General features: G+C 39.6%; 1 protein-coding gene across 1 annotated transcript in view; it reads right to left on the reverse strand.

Moving 5' to 3' along the window:
• Positions 1 to 14,981, reverse strand: part of RNLS (renalase, FAD-dependent amine oxidase) — a 394,216-nt gene that overhangs the window by 24,862 nt on the left and 354,373 nt on the right. The window contains exon 6 of the mRNA XM_006880318.1: positions 5,899 to 6,074. Coding sequence (XP_006880380.1) covers positions 5,899 to 6,074 — 176 coding nt within the window. The remainder of the gene's footprint in view (positions 1 to 5,898; positions 6,075 to 14,981) is intronic.

Consider the following 14,981-nt stretch of genomic DNA (forward strand, 5'->3'; position numbering starts at 1 on the left):
CTAGTAGACTAATATACTCTTTATAGGATAGTTACGAAGTAGGGCCAGTTCTCTTAGGATGTCCACTCTATATAAAAATAGCCATCATCCAGTTTTAAGTAGTGTTATTGAATGCAGAATGAATATAACATTTGTCCAAGACTACAAGACACAGACTCCTTCCTAATGTCTCCTATAAAGCAGGGCTGTTTGGCTGTTTAAAACAATTAGTTCTTCTGAAAAAGTGTGATATTGAAAACATGGCATAGTAAATCCCAGGAGGACTTGACAAAAATTACTTCATTAAGTTCATGTGGGTTAAAAAATTTATTAGTTTACATAATATGAATTTTGTGCAAAGGTAAAACATTTGTCTATGTAAACATCAATTAAAGTGACAATACATCCTTAATTCAATGATTAGAATTAGGATTTCTCAGCTGTTGATCTCGTTCATGTTACTACCTTATAATAAATGGAAAGAACTAGTTAGTTAGGTGCCAGTGACAGAGGTGGGAGATTAGTCGATGGAATGCTTAGTAGTGACATCTGCTATGTCGTTGATGGATTGCATTATACCTCAGACCATTCATCCTAAAGAGCTTGTTTTGGTTGTCCCAAAGTCACATCAAACTAATAGTAGAGAGGCAGGAAGACTCTTGTGGCCATTTCATGCCAGGAAATGACTCATGGCATAAATGTGTTAAATTACCAAATACTGTTAAATGTGTAAATTAATTGAGGACTATGTTGCAATAAATTGGCAAATCTGATGGGTGATGAAGAAGGCAATATACAATAGGGGATAGTCAACACAATATCACTGAAGGAAGGAGAGAGAGAGAGGTAAAGAAAGATCATTGGAATTAGAATTACAAATTAAAAGGTTGTCCCCTCTTGGTATGTCAGCATACTTGCAGGGTCCTTAAACACAAGAGAACTAGGCCACAGAGGTCAGACTAGTCTAGTGTGAGAAGGACTCAAACAATGGAAGAGGATCAGCATGAGGTAGAGAATGGGAGCGGTCTCCAGAAACTCTAAAAGGCAAGGAAACAGGTTCTCCTCAGGGCCTTCAGAAAGGAACACAGCCTTGGGCAAAACCTGACTGGAACTTTTGACCTTCACAATCATCAGATAATAAATATATGTAGTTTTAAGCCAGTGAGAATGTGGAGATTTCGTATAATAAGCAAAGGGTACTGAGAGCAAGCAACAAAGATGGGCTAGAGGGTCAGAGAAACAGGGTTTTGCCACCTTTAGCCATGAGATTCTGAGAGGCTAATTTCTTTGAAGCTTCATTTTCTCACTGTTAAAAAACCCATATTTAAGAAGTTACCTGTGTGTTAGTAGGAAGCTCTGGTGTCCTTGTCTGTGGGAGAATGAGTTGACTGTGGTCGTTCAAATTGACCAGTGAATCCCCAGGGGAGAAAGATGGGTGGTTTCTTCCCATTCAGATTTACACACTGGGATGTTCATGGTGAGTTGCTATGGGGCTAAATTGACTTGAAAGCAGTTACTTTGAGGATTTTTCCTCCCCACGTTGGTTCATACCCATGGCCTCCCTGTGTGTGTCTGAGTAGAACTTGGTTACAGAGGGTTTTCAAGGGCTGATTTTTTTGGAAATAAATTGCCAGCCCTTTCTTCTTCGGTGCCACCCAATGAATTTGCACCCTCTGGTTAGCCACTGAGAGTGTTAACCGTTTAAATCACTCAGGAACTGCTCTCGCTCTATAGTTGCTTAAAACCAGTAAAATCATAAATGAGATCCCACATTCGAATCGCCTAGTGGTTCTGGGATCATTATTGCTATTTCCCTTTCTTTCTCATCTTTCCTCCAATCTTTGAAGATTCTGGGTGTCGCAGTAATGATCAGTGTAATGATCACACAAGATGAAGAAAAAGGAGAGACAGAAGTGAACGAGAGGATGAAGAGAATATGAATCAAGCTTGAGAGCTGGGATGGGGAATCACACCTGACTCACTGAGTGCCCAAATTCAGCCCTGCTTTGACTGGTCAAAGAACTGAGTCGGGTGAAGGGCAAGAGAAAGACAGATCAGTGAATGATGAGTCCCTGGGTTTAGCCTGGTGATGCTCTACTCAGAAAGAAGAAATCCAGCATGAATCAAGTCTTGGTTTGAGCACATAGTTGAGAGAAGAGAGAAGTTTATTAGGGGGTACATCTTGAAAAGTAAGATGGAACACTCTCAGAAGCAAGGGTAGAAGGTGTTTGGAAAGGCATGTGCCGTCTCTCATTGTAGTCGGCTGTCTTCAGTCTGATGTACTTCTGGGCATGAGTCTGAGCCAGAAGGATGATGTGGGTGGTCGCTCTTCACTTATGCACCAAAGACACTACCTTGGGGACAGTCTAATCTGTGCATGTCAGGTCTGAGGCACTATATCTAATGCTGTCTGTTCCCCGATTCTGATGACTTAACATTCTATCATGAGCTTTTTCTCAACATCCCTTCTGTCCTACCTGTCCTCAGTTCTGCCTGATTCTGCTTCTAACATCATCCACCATGACCCAGGGCGGAGGTAACAATGCTCTGGCTGTGGTCTCGTTAGGCTTACATAACAGTAAGGGTTTGGATTCATTTTTTACTTCTAAGAGAATGGAAAGAAACAGAAGGTAGTGGAGTGTAGGAGGATCGGAGGTTTGCGTGGAAAAGAAGAGAGTGGCACGAGAGCTGGTGTAAAATACAGAGGGAATGCTGGGGTAGGTTTGCTGGCAGTGGAACTGTATCTCTAGCTAGAAAGGGGGAAAACTTAAAAATCAGTTGACTTTTCCTCTTTATTCTCTGTCCTTGGTCCCACACCGTCTGTCCTTCCACTTTAAACACAGTATTAGATCATATTCATCCATGAATGTATGGAAGGTAGGTTGCATGCACTGGAAAAGAAAGGGAAAAGATTTTATATTGACTGCAGCCTTCAATATGGATTGAAGCTTAACATCAAGAAAACAAAGATTCTCGCCACTGGGCCAATTGGCAGCATCAGTTTGGATGGTGAAAAGATTGAGATAGTTAACAGTTTTAGTTTACTTGGTTCCACAGTCAACACTATTGATAACAGCAGCCAGGAAATCAAGAGACGAATTGCATTGGGAAAGTCAGCTGTGAGGGACCTCTCAAGAGTATTGAAGAGCAACGACGTCAGGCTGGAGACTAAGGTGCACCTGATCCAGGCTATAGTCTTCACAATTACGTGCTATGCATCAGAGAGTTGGACAGTGAATAGGGATGATGGAAAGAGAATTGATGCCTTTGAGTTGTGGTGCTGGAGAAGAGTATTGAATATACCGTGGACTGCTAGGAGAACAGACAGGTTTGTCCTGGAGAAGGTGAAGCTGGAGTGCTCCTTAGAGTCAAGGATTTTGAAGCTTTGTCTGACATACTTAGGGCATGTTGCAAGGAGGGACTCGTCCTTGGAGAGGGACATCATGCTTGGGAAAGTGGAGGGATGGCACGCTAACACAAAGGCAGTGCCTCTCTGACGGTTCGAATCCACCATCTGTGCTGTGGGATAAAGGACAATCTCCTCTGATGTGATTTACAGCCTCTGAAAATCTACTGGCAGGCCAGTCAGCTATGAATTGGTTAGACCCACCAGCAAGAAGTTCTGGTGTTTTGAGCATATAGGCAAGGTGGGGCTTTTAAAAGCATTGGAGAAACATTTTCTTGAAAATGGGCATTGAAAATTAACTACCAGAACTTAAATGCTGTTAAGTCCTTGGATCTCCTGTACTCCTTTTGCAGAGAGCTTGTCATTTGCATAAGAAAAAAGAAAAAGGTCAAACACAATATAGGTAAGATCTCTGCTATTAATAATGACAATGTTATAAAGTTCTACATTAAATGATGCTCAAGGCACTTAAGTGTGTACATAGTGAAAAAGGAAACTTTCATGAAAGAAATGAAAACTTATTTCCTTTTGACGGTTTTAGGCTTGTTGACTACAGAGCTGTAAATATTACCAGGGTAATTTCAAAGGAGTATAGTATATCCAAACTATAATAAAAATCATTGCGAGGGTTAGGAAGTACATTGTGTTCAAAGATTTTGTATTACCTTTTTTTAACCTTGCACAACTTTGAACAGGAAGTCATTTTTCGGTTTAGGACAAACCTTTGTTAACACATTAAAATACAGTTACTTCTTAAAAGGTAATCTTTTTTTCAGTTTATCAATAAATTATGAGAAAAGAACAGCAGGAATTCTCTTCAATTCCTCCTTCTTCTCAGGAAAGTGTGAGTTGCTATGTAATACATATAACTTGAAATCAAACCAAGATGATTTCCCTTCTTTTTCAAAAGAACATGAAATTGTATTAAATTTAATTGAAAGACATTAACTCCTTGTCACTGAAATGAATTCTCCTCATAGCAATGTTGCATTGGGTTTTGAGACTGTAAATCTTTATGAGAAGAAATTGTTCACCTTTCTCCTAGAGAGTGGCTGGCACGTTCAGACCAATGACATATTCATTAACTGCTCAAGACATTCCACACCACCCCACCAAGTCTCCATTAAAAAACATTAGCTATTGAGATTTTTTTCAAAGCTTGTAAAAGGGAAAAGAAACCTTTTCTAAAATAACCATGACATCTTTAAGTAAATATTTTCCCTAAAGGTTCAGAGGATAATTTAACTGAAGATGTGAATAAACACATAAGCACACTGCATTACTTTAGGAAATATTTTACAATTTCCTCTGATATGGGAAAGCCCTTTAAAATACACAAGATCAGCTATGATTTCCCATACAACCTTTTTCCTAATTGGCTGTGATGGCTATGTAATGCCTTCTGTGGTAGAACAGATTCCAACTCAGAGTGACCCTCTAGGGCAGAGTCGAATGGCCCCATATAAGATTTCCAAGGCTATAAATCTTTGTAGAAACAGACTGCCCGCCACATCTTTCTCCTATTTGAGAAGCTAGTAGGTTTGAACTGCTGACTTTATGACTAACAGTCAAGTGTTTCATCCAGTACATGTTGTTATGGACCATCAAATTGGAATCGACTCATAGATGACTTTCCCATGGGCTTTCAGAGGCTGTAAAACTTCATGAGAGGAGACTGTCAACTGTCCTCGTAAAAGGGTGGTGGGTGGATCCCAACCACCTTCGTTTAGGATGGCAGCACAATTCCTTACCCACTAGGCAACCAGAGTTTCCTTCATAGGAAACTAGTTAATGAGCAGGCCCAGAAATCTCAGGGGAAAAAAAATCACTGCTTCTTCTACTTTTTGCTCCATTGTCCCAAATGATTTAAAAATTGAATTTTTACATCAAAAGACATTTTCTATGAATCCTTACAAACTTCTTTTGGAATCAGAGATTTTCAGAAAAGTCAATATTGATTTTGTATGAAAACCTTTGATCTTGAACGGATAGAATCATCCATAGATTTCACTGAAAACCCTCTCAACCTGCTGTTGCATGCGGGTTTGCCTTTCTGTCTCGAATACCACTGCTGACAGCAGTCAAAACCAAACAGGGAACTTGATAAACATGACAATTATTCTAGACAAACACACTTGCAAGGTTAATCTGACATACTGCAAAAAATGCAGGAGGCTATAAAGGTTTCTATCTAACCACAGTTCTGATTTCCAAACACCTCAGAGAAACAGGTGCATTTTATGTACACATTCTGCTACATCTTCATAAGAAGCCAGAGATTTTCAGAGTATCAGTCTTGAAGTATTGGAATTTGAACAAAAGGTTGAGAAAAATGTAAAGACATTGTTGAAAACTAAAAGGACAATATAGTATGGAGAACTTTGTCACTTACATGTTAGGCATTTACATATTTACTCCAAAGAATACACTTTTTGCTACTAAGTGGCAAAGGATAAAAAGTAAATTCTGTTGTTTTAATAGTTGTACTCACACCACTGAGCTCTTTTGATTACCTGTGAAAATCTCCACTTTTGGCACTTGACACCAATCGGCCGTGGCAAATCTGGCAAAATCTTTTGCAGTTGCTTGAAGATTAACTCCTGCACATCCTCAGTGCTGTGTTCTAAGTATTTCACTCCAAAAGGGACAGTGGTGTGAATCACCAGGGAAGGTCCAATGTCTGGTGACTCTGAAGTATAACAGAAAACAAGGATCCATCTTAATGAGAGTCAAAGAAAGCACAGCATTTCAACTCGATTTACAGTTCTTGTTATGTGCCAGTGAGTCGCTTGCAACTCATCATGACCCTATGTACAACTCTAAACCCTGCTCTATCCTGTGCCCACCTTATTGTCTGACACACCTACGCCCACTACCCCAGTGATTCAATCAACCCGTCTTAAGGGTCTTCTTCTCTTGCACTGTCCCACCACCCTCCCAAGCATGATGTCCCTCTTCAAGGACTTGGCCATTCTTGCAACAAACATGTCCAAAGTATGTCAGACGAAGCTTCAGAATCTTTGCCTCCAAGGAGCAGACTGGTTTCACCCTCTCTGGGACGAACCTGTTTTGTTCTCCTAGAAGTCCAGGGTGTGTTCAATACTCTTCTCCAGTACCACTGCTCAAAGGTATCAATTCTCCTTCTTTCATCCCTAGTTATTGTTCAGCTTTCTGATTTACAGAGCTATCACAATAATTTGTAGTTAATTCAGGTAAAATGCCTTTAGATTCTTATCTTTAAGGACACAATTAGAATAAATTAAAAATTCAGAATCAAGTTTCTTAAGAAGGCAGCACTATTTAGAGAACAAATCAGGTCTTAAGAAATACGTGGAGCATAAGAAGAGCTATTATATATTTTTGGGTAGAATTATATTTTTTCATATGTTCACCTTATCTCATGTACTTAACAAATGTAAAGTGCTTTGGTATATGATCCATTGATGCATTTGAGCTGTGGTGCTGGAGAAGAGTATTGAATGTACCATGGACTGCCAAGAAGACAGATTCATCCCGGAGAGGGTTAAACCAGGATAATCCTTGGAGGCAAGGATGCTGGGACTTCGTCTGACATACTTTGGACATGTTGTGAGGAGAGACCGGTCCTTGGAGAAGGACATCATGCTTGGTAGGGTGGAGGGACAGCGCAGGAGGGGAAGACCCTCTATGAGTGGACTGATTCAGTGACTGGTGTAATTGGGATGGGTGTGTCAGAGGCAATGCGATTGGCACAGGATAGAGCAGGGTTTAGGGCCGTTGTACATAGGGTCGCTATGAGTCGCAAATGACTCGACGGCACATAACAACAACAACAATTGCCATAAGGCTTGAAGAAGGTGAACCAACTCTCAGCTGATCCTTCATTGGGTTTCCAAAGTTATGGGAGGAGTTTGCTCATCTTTCTCCTACAGACCTACTGGGGATTTGAACCACCAGAGCATGGCCTTTGCATTAGTAGTAAGTATATTTTCCTATGGAATATGCCACCAGAACTCCCCCTTTTAAAAAAAAGATATGTACATAGTTTGTATTACTTATTAAATTGAGAGACAAAATAGACGTTCAATAAATATTTATTGTCTTATCCATGATAGGGTAAATGGTTTGAAAAATACTTTGTTGAAAATCCCCTGATGCTAGAATAAATTGTTAGTTGGTCTTTATAAAATTAATTTTCTCTGTAAAAACAAACTTGCCCTCATAATATTCTTTATATTTTAAGGATCATTGGAAAAGTGTGCCTCATTTTTAACTTGAAGCTATTTTGAGCTGTTGTCATTGTTAGATGCCACTGGGTCGGCAACTCACAACAACCCTATGAACAACAACAGATCTGAATCTTGTGCTATCCCTGTTCCATCCTCACAATCTCTGAGCCCACTGTCACAGTGTAAATCTATCTTTTTAAAGATCTTCCTCTCTTTCTCTGTTCCTCCAACTTTTCCAAAGTGAAGTCTTTTTCCAAAGACAGCTACATATCATTTGCCATTGAGTTTCGTTTGGGTATATTTTCATAATTAAAAATAATACCTATTTGGGTTTTTTTCCACCCTTTCATGGAATGTGAGAGAACTGAGTAACATTTGAAGTTGAAAGCAAAGTGTGGAGCATTAAAAACAATCTTGGAAAGGATGTTCACAAAAAGTTTACTATTATAGTTCTTACTTGTTGAAATCACACAGAAATTGTAACAGAACGAACTTGGGGGGCCTAATGGCAAGAAGCTGTGCTGTAATCCCAAAGGCACATGGTTCGAATCCACCAGCTGCTTGGTGGGGAGCACGAAGGGCAATCTCTTCCCCTGTGATTAACTGTTTCTGAAAACCCACTAGAAGTTCAGCTCTGGGTTGGTTCCCACTTGACAGTACAAAACAACATTATTTGTTGAAATCACACAAAAGTTTAAAGTTGAAAGAAATACAATAGTTGTTCTGAAATGCATGGAGTATAATATGAAAATTTGTATCCTTCCCTGGGGAAAAAGACTATGATAAAAGTGTGTAATACACTGAGAGGAGTTTGCAAGGCTAATTCTGAAAATTTTTTTATTTGAAGAGTGAGACCCTAATTGATTTGAGGGAGGTAGGGACAATTTTGGCAGTGCCTTTTGTGGCACCAACTGACTTCTTACTGAAAGGTTGGTGGTTTGGGGTTTGGGTTTTCCCCCCAATTTTCTACTAGTTTATTTACTAAATTCAAATACATTGTTTTTTTAAATTTTATTAATTTTAATGAACATTTACAGAGATTTTGGATTTCCATTCATTCATTGTTACATTTTTCTTACTGCCCACCCCCTCCCTCAGTTCGCTCTTCTCTTTTGAAAAGTAAATTCTTTCATTGGTATACAGTCCCCCCCCAACCCCAGTGCACTCCAGGGTGCAGCCTTCATTCTTGACTCTTGTCATGACCATAATAACCAATCATAAATCACTTTTAAACTGTTCTCTCCCTAATCTGTTTAAATGCAGTGTTTTCAAGAACAATTCTTTGAATTTCCCTCATTCCCCCACCCAACAAATTGTACAACCCCATGATTAATCCCTCCCTACCCCTGCACAACCACATCCATCTGCTTCCAGCCTCTCTCATCCCTCTTGGACCCTTATACTCATTCTACAGTAATGGTTTTATACTGTATTTGTCCTTACGGGACTGAGTTCATTCACTCAGCATAATGCTCTCCAGTCCCTCCAAAGTTAGGCAATAATTTACAAAGTCATTGCTCCTGCGTGCTGTATAGTATTCCATTGTGTGAATGCAACGTAGTGCTTTGAATCCCCCCAGAGGTACCTTGGAAGAAAGACTCCGTGATCTGCTTCTGAGGATCACAGCCTTGACAGGCATGTGGAGGATCTTAACGCCTCCATGAGACAGAATTGACTTCATGCAAGTAATTTTTTTAAGTACAGTTTTACACAGAAAATAGGTTAAATGACACGGGCCACTGCTTTCCCCCCCTTTAATATCTTTTTATTTCGTTTTTAAAAACAATGATTTGAGTGACATTTACAAATTAATTTTCTGTTCATATACTTGGAATTCTTGGTAGCCTAGTGGGTAAAGAGCTGTGCTGCTAACCAAAAGGCAGGTAGTTTGAATCTCCCAGCTGTTCCATAGGAGAAATATGGGCGATCTCCTCCTATGTAATTTGTAGCCTCTGAAAAACTGCTGGAGGGTCAGTTATGAGACAGCTCCAACTTGCTGGTACTAAACAATTAATACACATTTGCTTTTGTGACATTAATTACAACACTTACAATGTAACCACACTCTTCCCTATGATTCTTGTTCCTATTAATTCTATTCTCTTTCTTGCCTCCTGAGCTTTATTTCTGGGCAGTTGCTTCCATTTTAATCTTGTATGTTTGGTGTTTGTAAGAAGTGGGTACCTCCCTGGTGTTACTATTGACATTATAGGCCTATTGTTGGGCTGAAAACTGAGCCACAGTTCTAGGTTTTCACGTCTTTGTAATACCACTAGCTCAGGACATTTTTTCATGTCTGAGTTTTGGTCAGAGTGTCCCCCTTTTCAAGGACCTTCTGCTGTGATCCCTTTTGAAGCTCTGGAGTGGTGGCTGGGCACGACCTTGTTCTTCTGTCACAAGGCTGAGGAGACTGAGGTTCAAATGGTTCAGTCAGTGACGCTTTGGTCAGATTGCTTCTAGGCACTTCTACTTTCCTTCCATTTCTAAATCTTTTGTTGTTGTAAAAAGGACTGGTTTTTAAGAATATAAAATAAAAACTCAAGCGTGGATTATACTTGAAGTTCTATGCATAGTTTCTAGCACAGAACAGGTATTAATAAATGTTACCCATGAGAATTGAGGCAACAGACTGTATATGCCAAAGGGAAAGGCCTTGATGAGGTGCCCAAGCCATAATCAATTTCTTTTCTCAGTAAAAGTATGTACTTTTTCTATTCTTTCAGCTCATGGAAACTTGACCAATTTTATAGTAAAACACAGAGAATAAACTACCAAAATGTTGTAAACACTTTAATGTGGAGTGAGTGCATCCAAAGAGTTTCACAGGGATGCAGTTGGAGATCTCATTTCCAAATGTGCGAGGTAAATGAATAGGTCAATTCACATGTCCATTGTGTTTACCTCATGAGGGAAAGAGGAACCATCTCTTTCAAGGTTCTATGTTCAACCCTTCAGTGAGGATTTACCAGGTAGCATTGAGGAGTGCACAATTTCAAGGTATTTTACTGAAAACCTACAATGTTGTTGTTGTTAATAGTGAGCTACTAATTATGTATTGCTTCTGAAGGTATTATTTGTGATCAGTTAAGAAATGTGATGTGGCTTGCTCCCAGCAAGAGTTGACTGACCTACGGCAAGCTTCAAGGGACAATTAATGCTAGCTGCATGCCAAGAACAACAAGGAGGTCCCTGTTTGTTCTAGGAGAACCTACTAAGGCCTGTGATGCTCCATTGCCAGCTTTCTACCATTTACATTAGCCATCCACTCCAAGGAAGGCAATACAAAGTGAAATTTAAGAGCCAAAGTAAAACAGTTTTTGCAAAACAACAAGACATAGAAGAACCACCTACCTATTTCTTTCTATGGCAATCAGACAAAAAAACCCCTTTTGGTTAAAATTTAAATAGCCACAATCTAAAAGAATGTGCTTTGGAGGAAACTCCATCTCATCTCATCTCCAAGTTAAAAGATATATTTAGACATTAAAGTCCAAAAAGAAAAATAGCAAATCAGAATTTAAAGATGATCAAGGTTGACAAAGAGAATATGATACGAAGTCACAAACATACTAGTAAGATTGTTGTGTTGTTTACCTTTGAGTCTAGCATGACTGATAGTGACCCTATGAACAAAAGGCCTGAAGCTCCTCTACAATTACTGACATTTATCAAAGTGCATAGTTTCTGGAGGCATGTTGTTTAGGAAGTGGATGTCACATATGTAACACGTAAATTTAGTACTTATTCCTTGGTCATGAGAAAGTATGGAGATATCTTATCTTCTTTATTCAGTTGAACAAGTGTAACTCCTGGGGCATTTTAAATGCAAAGTTCATAGGAAGTTGACAACTATTTCTATGTTTTGGGAAGTCAAGACTTCAGAGTGAGAAGATAAGTATCTGAGCCCCTGAATACCCCTTTAATAGTCCCTGATCTTGATCAGTTTAATCTCTTGGGCTTCACTTTCTTCCACCAATTAAAAGGAATAATACTCTTCAGCTTGTAAGGCTGTTAGGAGGATTAAACAGGTTAGAACATATAAAACCCTTTCTTAAAATGTAAAGTGTTAGACAAAGGAGGGCATTCTTACATAATGTTCTTGTTTTGACCTCTCCACAGCAGAAAGAACAGCATTACAAATAGACAGCAGCCTTTCCTCTCTCAAAGTATTAATGTTCAAATATTAGTCAACATTTCAGGAATATTCAACCTCACTGCTATCAAGTCAGTTCTGGCTCATAGCATACTCTCGCTGGGTTTCTAAGGCAAAAGGAACAAGACTAGCGATCTCTCTCCTGAGGAGATGCTGGTAGATTTGAACTACTAGAGCTGCAGAATCTTTGGTTAGCAGAACGACTATCCACAGGCATAGCAGTGCAAGTTTTCTGGCTGCAATTTTGGGTGGGAATTGGATCTGAAAGATGGTTAAAACAATAGCGGCAGCCCCAACAGTAGTGGTAACCACCTTTGGGTTACCAACAAGACTCCATACAGACTGAGCTATAAGATAGCTCACAATTTGTTGAATGGCCTCATAAATTGTTTTCGCAAATGTTGTATGCATTATTTGAATAGTGTAAAATATGTAGACAATTTTAAGCTCAGTTGTTGTTGTTGTACCATTGAGTTGGAGCTGAACCCCCAGCAGGTTTTCAGAAGCAGTTAATTGTATGGGGGGAGATTGTCCATCCTTCTCCTGTGCAGCAGCTAGTGGGATTTGAACAACTTGACTTCAGGATTGTAATGCAGCTTCTTGTCACTAGAATGCCAGAGCTCCCAAGCTCTGTAGAACAAGCTAATTAATTGTGTGAGAACTCTGATGGCCTAGTCAAGAGAGAGTTCTGCTGTTGTCCCAAATGCCACAACCCTCTGGTACCTCAAGTCCACTAGAAGCTCCTCAGGGAGGAAGATGGGCAATATCTTCCTGTGTGATTAACAGCCTCAGGGTCAGCTCTGAGTCAGTGCCAACTCAATGTCAAGTTTGAGTGTCCAGTATTTTTTTTTTTAATTGTGTGGTATTAAGGTATTGAATTCTTCCCATTGAGTTCTGACAATTTCTGATTTATACTGAAGTTATGTTACTAGTTTCCTGATTGTTGAACTTTTTTTAAAAATAGTATTTCTGTTGATAAATTCTCAACCTCTTTGCATCTAGAAATGGTTTTCCCTAAAAGTTTATTTTTCTGCTTTATACTTGCTCTACTTTTTCTGTGTCTTATTTACTTATTAGAATCACCCTTGTCAAGAAAACATCTGTCCTCTTCAATTTTTTCTTCTTTACTAGTTTTGAAGTTGTACAATATATCTTTAAGAGATACTTAAAGATCTATTTTAAGAGGTACTCTCTAATTATTGAACAAAATCACATGCAAGCAGAATCTTGCTGAAGGTTATCCCAAAATAACTAGAACATAGACTGAGAACTGCCACAAATACAAGCTAGGTTTAGAAGAGGCCATGTCACTAGGAATATCATTGTCAATGTCAAATGTATCTTGGCTAAAGGCAGAGTACCAGAAGGATGTATATTTGTGCTTTATTGACTATGCAAAAGCATTTGACTGTGCAGATCACAAGACATTTTGGCTAACAGTGACAAGAAATGGAATTCAGAACATTTGCTTGTTCTCATGTGAATAAAGTCTGTACCTAGACCAGAGAGCTGTTGTATGAGCAGAGTAAGGGAATACTGCATGGCTCAAAATAAAAAAAAAAGGGTGTCAAGGATGTATCTTGTCCATATATTTTCAATCTATATATAGAATAGATAATTCAGGAGGCTGGACTTTATGAAGAAAAATATGGCTTCAGGATTGGAGGAAGACTCAATAACCTGTATTGTGCAGACAGCACAACCTTGCTTGCTGAAACGGAGGACTTGAAACATTTGCTACAAAAGTTTGAGGACTGCAGTCTTCAATTTGGAGTGAAGCTCAACATCAAGCAAAGAAGTTGGTAGCATCATGATAGAGATTGAGGTTGGTAACAATTTTAGCTTGCTCAGATCCACACATTTAGCAGCAGGAATTAAGAGATCAACAGATGAATTGCTTTAGGAAAGTCTGCTGTCAGGAACCTCTCTAGCGTTCTAAAGAGCAATGATGTCAGTCTAGAGACTAAGATGAACCCGATCCAAGCCATGGTGTTGTAAATTGCTTACTATGCATCTAAGAGCTAAACAGTGACTAAGGATGACAGAAGAATCATTGACACCTTTGAGCTGTAGTGCTGGAGAAGAGTATTGAATGGGGACTGCCAAGAGAAGAAACAGTTCTGTCCTAGAGAGGGTGAAACTAGTTTGCTCCATGGAGGTAATGATTTTGAGACTCCTTTTCATATACTTCGGGCAGGTGTGTCAAAGATAGCTCAGGACAGAGCAAGGTTCAGAGCTATTGTTCATAGGGTCATTGTGAGTCATAGTTGACCACACAGCACATTACAACAACAAAAACACATTTTAAGAGGTGTTCTCTGAAGTGCAGAAGAGCAACAATGTAACACGAAAGACTAAGGTGTGCCTGATCCAAACCATGGTATTTTCAGTTGCTTCATATACATGCAAAAGGTAAATAATTAATAAGGAAGGTAAAAAAAGAGACTTTATAGCTTTGGGCTGTGATGCTGGCAAAGAATATTGAATATATTATGAACTTAAAAAATAATTCCAGATAAATTTGCATTGGAAGAAATATAGGAAACGTTCCTTAGAAATAAGGATATGCTTTGGGCATAGTATCAAGAGAGGCTAGTATCTGGAGAGGGGCTTCATGCTTGGGAAAGTAGAGGGTCAGTGAAAGAGGGGAAGACCATGCATTAGATGGATTGACTCCATGACTAAGGGCTTAACCCTTAACAGAAGTGATTGTGAAGATGGCAGATATTGGACAGAGCTTTCCCACGTACATGGAAGCTGCTATAAATTGGAGTAGAATCAGTGGCATTGACAATAAACATGATCATACATTTAAGTTGTTGTTGTGTGCTGTCAAGTCACTTGCAACTCATAGCAACCCGATGTACAACAGCCCTAAACTCTGCTTTGTCCTGTGCCAATCACACTGTCTCTCACACTCCCATCCCAATTACCCCAGTCACGGAATCATAGAGGGCCTTCCCCTCCTGTGCTGTCCCTCTACCCTCCCAAGCATGATGTCCCTCTCCAAGGACTCGTCTCTCCTCACAACATGTCCAAAGTATGTTAGACGGAGCCTCAGAATCCTTGCCTCTAAGGAGCCGCCCGGTTTAACCCTTTCCAGGACGAATCTGTTTGTTTTCCTAGCAGTCCATGGTACTCTCAATACCATTCTCCAGCACCACAGCTCAAAGGCACCAATTCTCCTTCTATCCTCCTTGGTCATTGTCCAACTCTCTGATGCATAACAAGTGAT

Source organism: Elephantulus edwardii, unplaced genomic scaffold, assembly GCF_000299155.1.
Source record: "Elephantulus edwardii isolate Elephantulus edwardi_28Jun2011 unplaced genomic scaffold, EleEdw1.0 scaffold00007, whole genome shotgun sequence".
NCBI classification, from domain to species: Eukaryota; Metazoa; Chordata; class Mammalia; order Macroscelidea; family Macroscelididae; genus Elephantulus; species Elephantulus edwardii.